This window comes from Chanos chanos, chromosome 14 (genome assembly GCF_902362185.1).
Source record: "Chanos chanos chromosome 14, fChaCha1.1, whole genome shotgun sequence".
In the NCBI taxonomy this organism is placed as follows: domain Eukaryota; kingdom Metazoa; phylum Chordata; class Actinopteri; order Gonorynchiformes; family Chanidae; genus Chanos; species Chanos chanos.
In genome coordinates this window covers 3,406,027-3,414,516 of record NC_044508.1, presented here as the reverse complement: position 1 = coordinate 3,414,516, position 8,490 = coordinate 3,406,027, and the positions used below count along the sequence as shown (strand labels likewise).

The following is an 8,490-nucleotide window of genomic DNA, read 5'->3' as shown; positions in this document are numbered from 1 at the left end:
AAGAGCTACTGTGACAGGGGTCTAACAAAACAACGCGTCTCACCTGTCCTTCTTTTGCCTGTCGCGTATGTATAATTAAGATGTCTTTCTGTGTGACGTGAGTGAATTTTTAGTTAGACTTGTGCCAAATGTCTCTTTATTGTTTACGCAATAAAAAGCTACCCCCCCCCCCGCCCCCCTCCCCAGCCGCGTTCACGCAGACACATCTGCGTCTTTTGTTTCCGCGTCCCTGCTACTTTCGGGAAAGGTTCCAAGGGACTTGTTTCCGGCACAACGGCAGAAACTCGGTAACAGATTAGAGGCGAGGGGAGCTTATTCAGACGCAGCCTGGCCAATCCACCATCCCACTAGGTGTCCGGGAGAACAAAGGCCGTTTCAACTTCTGTTTGTCGCTGTTTGTCTCCCCCGTCAATTCACAGTCAAACCTTCATTGTCAACCTGTCCCAGTGGACAAAAGTAGACCCTCGGCGGTTTTAAACATGACCCCGTATACTAATTTTTCAATTTTTGAACGAGACACTGGGAAAATTATCTCACGTGGTTGTGGGTATTGAGGACAGAAGCTAATCGGAAGACGGTGGTTGTCATGACAACCGCATGGACCCCTGAGGTCACGTGTATTGAATTTCTGTAGAATACAACACAAATACTGTTTTGTAAGACTTCCATCTACTGCAATTAATACTCTTAATTTTCTACACACAAATTTCCCATCATTCACAATCACTTGTAAACTACTAATGGATAATATTTCACCCAGTGAGTCAGAGTGGTCATGATCATTCTGTAAATTGTCAGGACAACTCATAAGACAAACAAAACAAACCTCAAAAGATTGTGTGCGAGATATTTTTATTAGTGGAGGCTGCAAGATGGCATGTTACAGTTGAGGTGATGGGCAGGCTGGCTGAGATAAGGTGAATTGCTGCAGTTAGAATCTACGTAGAATCTATCTCTCTTTAAGAAGTGTTTTGCTGATGATCATGTCGGTGTCTACATGTCACATCGCGTAGATGTCTACTTGGTCTCCTCCACTTGCTCCTGCTCCACTGGGAGCTGCTGTTGAGGGCTGTACTCCTCCTGCTGCTGCAGACTCTGGCTGAGGCCTGGCTGTGCCTCCTCAGCCCGGGCAGCCGTCTCTCCTCCAACGTCAGGTTTCCCGGCTGATACCTCCTCAGCCGGAGGTGTAGCTGGTACCTGGGCAGCCTCTGGAGACGGCTCCCGCTCCACATCTTCCTCCTTTTTTTCCCTGATCCCCAAACCTTCCTCAGTTCCAGAGATCGTCGCAGAGATGCTTGGCTCTGGCTTCTCCTCTGACTCCTTCCTGGTCGCGGTTTGCACGTCTGCAGGACCTCCTCCCATGACTCCCCCTTCCTCCTCAGGTTTGGTTTCTTCAGAGCCTGTGCTCTGAGAGGCCTCCATGGCAGCCCCTGGCTGCTCCTCACTCACTGTCTCTCTCACGACGTTCTCCTCAGACCCGGGGACATCAATACGTCCTCCCTCTGCAGATGAAGTCTCCTTCTCCACCTGCACAGAATGTAAAGTTGATCTTAGCCGTAACCCAGAGATAAAAACTGCAACTTCAAATCCTCAGCCTACCACAGGGCTAAGCCAAAAAATAAATAAATAAATTCTTAGGGTTGTGGGAAAAGGCCAAACACCCTTTGAAGGGTGCAAAGTAGTCACTATGTAATTGCATTGCTAGTAATTATGACAATCAGTCATTTGATAATTGGAAAAAAGAATGATTATTTCATTAACTATTTGGCAGACTTACGTGCCTGACTTTTACATACGACTGCAGGGTTACACCTCTAATTATTTCTGAAATCCCTTGGCTCAAATGGAAAAACATATTTTGACGGCAGTCGGGTAATTGCATGCCTCAACAGAGCTGCAAATTGACATAGGAGCTAAAATAAATACTTGGAACCATTTAATGAATGCAACACTTGGAAAACTCAGATGTGTGAGTTCCCTTTTCTGAGCACTCTCATTTTTGTTTAAGACAGTGTCTTAAACAAGTAAATCTAACAGAGGCCACTGGTCATCAGAAAACCCTGATTACTAGTGGTAAACAAATAAGAGTCTATTCAGTCTACAGTGTACAATTCTTCGTTTGCTATTTGCGAGTAGCGTGTCAGTTAATGAACTGTACATATATAGGCTACGCGTGCGCACGGCCTTGCAGTCATTCTATATATCAGTATAGGTGTGTCAGCGAGAGGTTTTGGGAATCGGTCCTTACTTGTACTGGAATGATGATATTAGCCGGTGATGGTGCTGTAGGTAACGGGGCTTCCACGATGAGAATTCCATCTCCAGTCACGGTGGAGCGGATGCTCTCAGTAGCTATTCCAATAGGGAGTCTGACCAAGTAATAAACAGCGTCATTACCTCTGAGTTTAATTACCGGTTCACGTTAGCTACTGTAAGAAATATTTGACATTAACGGAGCAGATTTGTGGTTTCTTTCTGCATTTTAGGCCACAGGCAAATATCACATTTTTCTTTTGTTTGTTTATTTATTTTCCTTAAAAAAAACACCCTAGAATGTTGCCAAACAGTAAAATAATTGCTTTCAATAGGCTTATTGGTAACGGCGAAACGGCGAAGCATGAACTCACTTGTACTTTCTTGTAAAACATCTTGTGATGTATCCGTGTTCGTCCCCTCTCTCTTCGTGCTTACCTGTGGGTTAAATATAGACATATTTAGGAAACTCTAGGAAATGTCAGTTAGCGGGGAATAAAGCTCCGTTAACTCTCTGCGTGAACTGTCTTTAAATCTAACACTTTAACCCTAACCCCTGATTATGGTTAAAATAGGCCTACCAAACATTATAATTATGTTGATCACTAATGTTGATTCCCTAATCAGTAGGGAGTCATGGAAAAAAATATGCTTACCTTCGATTTCTAAAAAGCCGTCTTGTGTTCGGATAGAGATGTCTGTTGGAGCGAAATGGTTGACGTCCAAAGTTATCTTCCATTTGTACTCATCTGCGCGTACTTGGGACACTCCGCCGGAGAGTTCCCGTTCCACTTTCGGGGTGAGCTCTAGAGGAACCTGTGTGACAGTCGCGAAGCGAGGAACGCGCATATACCCGGGCCAAGACGAGGCCCCAACCCTTCGGAATATGCCCGCAAGCCAATTGAAGTCACCCGGTTCAAGGAAGGGTGGCATGCCAAAATGTTGACTGAAAAGTAGGCTAGGTTGGCACCAGTTGGTCAGAGGGTACCAAGTGGCATCCCGGCTGTACTGTGGCCTGCAAGCGCTGTCGACCATTTTTCACGTAATTAAACTAAAAAAAAAGAAGTCTAAAAATAGGGAATATAAAAAAGAAAGAAAAAAGTAGATTGTGAGACTTTTGATGACAAAGGGAATCTGTCCTCACACAGAAAATTCAGTTCTTGACCAATTAAAATGCGCAAATTGAGTGGCACTGCAGTTGCGAAAAGAAAAGAAACAATGTCAAACGGTTTCTAAAAAAGCTTTTGTACGACCAGAAGACATCTCTCAAGCTCTTTATATATGCCTCCGGACATTTCTAGCACTTATTAAGCGTATGAGCTTATCCAATGAGATGAGAATGTCGGAAAGGGGTGATGGCAGGGGGATTGAGTTGTTGTATCTCTGTTGCTTTGGCCGCGTTGCATGCGAATGCTTATTAGCGGTATTTATAGCTCTGAAGGGGTAATGGCAAATAACTGGTGGCTGAGTCCAGCTCATTGTGGTAGGTCTGTTGCTTGCTGACAGCCTCGGGAGCTCCAAATCTCATACTAGTGATCATCATTAGCTGACTGGCCACAGAAACTGCGGGTTTCAAGATTTGAGAGAGGACTAAATTCCAATTAACTGGCTTAACTGATGCGAGAAGAGTGTGGAAGTTAGTTTTAAGTTGGCCATTTTTTTTTTCATATTTAGTGACTGAAAAGCCAGCTTACGGGTATATTTGTGGAAAAATATATTTAGGCCTACTGCTCTGTGAGTGCTATCTATGCACATGTACGCGCGATTGCGTTTTTTAAATGTATTTTTGGTTTGTTTGAGAAACATGACCAGGCATTGACATGAGGGCCTGTGTTATGTTTTGATACATTTTGGTAGACAGGATCTTTTATTGTTAACGTCTAGAACCAGAGAAACGAATACCAGTTTGTCATTTGATTGCAGTTGTCACAGCTTTTTTTTGTTATTTCATGTAATCTATTGGAAGGCAACAGTCCATGCGATTATTTGATTTCTCACAAGTCACAATAGGTGGTTAAGCCCCAGCAGACATGTTTAAACGAGTCTGTTGCTATGGGAGACGACTCACATTGGGTGTTTGACCCATAAAAATGGAGGACGATACAGGGCTGTCGTTGCACTTTTCATTGGTAATGAACATCAAGAATTAACTGTGGAAGTATTTACTTAGAACTGAGATATCTCGGGTAGATTTAGCATAGACCACACTTTGTCTCGAGAAGCTTAATGTGTTTCGGTTCTAATTTGAAAAGACAGCGTGCGATAATTTTACTACAACTGCAGTGCGCAAAAACAGCTCAATCTAATGCTAACTCAGAGTGAACTAACCGTAGACCCCCGAGGTACAGTAATTATAAAGACTCTTCCCATTAGCAGCTTAGATGGAGAGCTACAAGCTCGGAACAGCGCTGTCTATCGCTCAGGTTACCCGACCCGAGAGCAGGTCTTCTGGGAAAACTTTGATCGCAGGAAGAAACTGTTGTCTCGGCAAGGTGTCCATGCGTTAAGCTGGATGCCTTATGAGGAAGACGGGGTTTCACTTCACATGGAACCGAGAAAACTTGCTGAGGATTCGCCTAGGCAGTTGCGTGAGGTAATCAAAGTAGTCTTATGTTACTCGAAAAAAAATGAATTCATGGTGTTTCTCTCAGTCACATATTGTTTGAACTGTATGATCATAGGGAATTAATTCAAATATCTCAAACTCGTTTTTTATACGAAAATCTATTTATTTTAACGGTTTAAAAAAAAATCCATCATTTGAACAAAACTGAACAGAAGTTATGGTACAGAATTAACCTCTTGTTTTCCCCACAAATCCCATATTGTGTGTCGCCTTGTGCACTGATCCTCTGGTTTGATTCAATCAATGCCTCTCTCTTTCTTTCTTTCATTGATTCTCTTTTTGAAGTTGTGCTTCAGTTGGTTGAACTGTTCTACCTGACAAATAAAAAATACAGTCACAATGTGTTCTACTTTTTCCTTCCCTCTGTGAACTTGCATGCCCTCTCTCTCTCTCTTTTTCTCTGTATCTCTCTCTCTTTCCTGTCTGAGGTGTGATGTGTGTGTGCTGGGCCTTTCATTTCATGCCTGACTGTCTATCTCTCATTCATCAGCTAACCCTCCACGGGATCCAAAGAGGCTGGTCTCACTCTCAGGCTGTCACTCATCTTTTCTTTTAACACCCACTGATAACTGCTTAGCAATATACAGAGTGTAACAAATCTACCCCACCCCCTACACAAACACACACACACACACACACACACACACACACAAACACACACACACACACACACACACACAAACCACACTCACACACACACACACACACACACACACACTCACACTCACACACACTCACACTCACACTCACACACACACACACACACACAAACACTTACACACGCACACACAAACACACCCACACACACACACACACTCACACTCACACACACACTCACACTCACACACACACACACAGAGATGCCAGCTCTGAGGCAGTATACATCTTACTGTTCAAGGTCTGGAACTATAGCAAGATATGTAGCAGCCATTACCATTAGTAGCTGCGTATTAGGAGCTATCCTTTGAGGGGCCAATGCGTTGGACCTTGTGGCTTAACTGTGAAGGATGTCCTCACATTTCAGGTAGATAATTTGAGAGGCAAGAATCTGCAGTTTGTCTCCTTTGTCCCAACCTCGTCGACCAGCTCTCAAATATGACGCGACAGGTATCGTTTGTAAACCGATTAGGATTGAACTTGGGGGTGGGTCACAGCTTACAGCAGCCAATCAGGCCCCGTGTGGAATAATCAAAGCATGCACATGGAATATTGGCAGCTAATGCATCATGTTATGTGGAGAGTGGAACTGGGAGTCTGTTTGTGCAGGAAAGGCATTCATCATTGTTTTATTTCCTCGGCCGCTGACACGAGATATCCTAAAGGGTGTGCGGGCACCAACCGTTTTTAAAAGTAACATCTGAAGCTTGGCATTTATAAACATTAGTGTCTGTGTCTTTATAGACAAATTAATGCATTTGTCTGTAACATCTGGCATGTCTCTCTTGCACAAACTCTTATGGCTGAAATTACAGCAGGCATTGAAACCCGACAAATGCGGGGCGCGTGTGCATTTTTGAATATAACTGCCTCTATAATGTACCGGCTGAACAACAAATTGTCTCGTAGCCTCTTTTGCTGCACCTATACATCCACGAGCAGCAATAAATCACCACGACTACACAAAACAAATGTCTCTGGCTACAGTCGTGTCTTCTCAGTTCCTCTCTTCATTCTTTTTCAGGTAAAAGTTAAGTAGAAGTTTATGCAGAATTTGCATATGAGTCTTTTGGATTCATGACCGAGGAACAAATGAAATGATGTCACAGGTCTGGTTTTTTTTCCATAGGGGGTGAGGATAAAAAATTAAAAAAAAAAAAAAACTTTTATGGCAACTGAGGTGAGAAAATGCAACAGAGTCTGGGCTTAACACGAACAGATTTACTGCAAATTAGATCATCCATCAGCACAGTGTGTGCGTTTGCTGGGCAAAGGCACTGTGGAGTGGGGTTCGGAACTGCTGTGTGTGTGCGTGTGTGTGTGCGTGTGCGTGTGTGTGTGCGTGTGTAGACCCTCCGTGTGAAAAATGAGAGACTTGTCAACCGCAGGGCTCTGGCTTAACTCTAAAATCATATGATGGAACTCTCTAGAGCTTTTGTGCTCTCACATCCCCCCCCCCCAAGCTCCGCCATCTTTCAACTTGTGACTCTCCACTAAATCTGACTCCTGAAGGTGTGGTGGTTTACAAGTCGCTGGAATAATAGCAGTACACAGATAAATATAACTGACAGTTTTATTCATCATTGAGATATCCTTTACTCAGGGTAGAAGGCTTGTGGGTATGTGTGTGTATGTATATATGTATGTATGTATGTGTATATGTATATATATGTGTGTGTGTGTGTGTATATTTTCTCTGGCCCTGAGGGAAGGGTGTGAAATGCTGTATTAACTCTTAAAAATGATACTGGTTTTCTGTTGCGACAAACAGAAACGTTAATCGACGTTTAAACATTTATAATGGCGCACTGAATATGTTTATTCATAGACATCAAAGGATGAGCTTTTGAATGAGGTGGATGAGGACAAGTGTGTTCACACTGCCTGTCCAGATTCCTCGGGAGGAAACATGGTACGTGGCTTTGTCTTCACCTCTCTTACACATTCTCCCGTCTTATCTCCTCAGCTCTCAGCACTCCACGTGCGTCTGTGCGCGTGTGCGTGCGAACGTGCATGCGAGTGCGCATGATGGGATGCATTCAGTTCATTTGCCTGTTCAGGAGAAATATCACATTTATAGCGCTCATTCATAACACATAGGATTTAACACTGGCTCTCTGCTTCTGGGGTCAAATAAGGAGTCCAACCTACATTTTTTTTTTAATTTTATTTATTTTATGTGTAAATATTTGCTCCGTGGAAAATAAATAACCTCCTGCTGCTTTTTTACTACTTTTTTTTGTTGTTGTTGTTTTTGTTTTTTTGTTGTTGTTGTTGTTGTTTTTGTTGTTGTTGTTTTTTAGAATTTGCCCTTTAAGTGCCCTCAGGCAAGAGAGACAGAGGACAGAGTCACCTTACGGAAATATCTTTATCAAACAAGGTAAGCAACCCCCACTGTGTTCTAATTATGGTCCATTGCTGTGTAAATATGCTTTAATAATCTGGCCAAAATTAGCTGCAGGCTGCAACGTGTTAAGGATACCCAATGAGGGTAATTTGTTTATGGACATACTGTAGTAATATTTCAGTGTATGTTTCAGTAGGTGTTTTAGCTCTGTTTCTGTTACCCTCACTGAAATTAATACCCGTGGGCCCACTCTGAAGTCTATTAAATGGTCTGTAATAGTCAGAGATGCTAGATTAATATACAGTTTTATGATGCACAGTTGAGAAAACCATAGGTAGCGTTAGACCTACTGTCAGAAAAATGTGGTTACATGTTTAGTTGTTTCACATTAGGCCATTTTTGGAATCTGAGAACAAATTGAGGAACAGATATTGATAGGTTGATCTCTGATTGGTTTGTTTTCAGTGGGTGCGTTCAAGTCCCAATTTGAAGGAACACTTAGTCATGTGGTTGTTTGTCAAATGCCTGTGATGTGCCTATTTGTTTTTTCTTTTTTTTGTGCCCGTCTAACATGACTCTTACAGGATTTAAAAGCTTAATAATCGTT

At 42.8% G+C, this 8,490-nt stretch overlaps 1 protein-coding gene across 1 annotated transcript; it reads right to left on the bottom strand.

Annotated features, from left to right (window-relative positions):
- Positions 1–1,017: 1,017 nt before the first annotated feature.
- On the bottom strand, positions 1,018–3,288 carry LOC115827827 (heat shock protein beta-1). The gene is made up of 4 exons (XM_030791734.1): positions 2,910–3,288; positions 2,628–2,691; positions 2,249–2,369; positions 1,018–1,527 (listed from the first exon to the last, which is right to left on the bottom strand). The coding sequence occupies exons 1-4, from the start codon at positions 3,286–3,288 to the stop codon at positions 1,018–1,020; spliced, it is 1,074 nt and encodes a 357-aa protein (XP_030647594.1).
- Between the last annotated feature and the right edge of the window lie 5,202 nt (positions 3,289–8,490).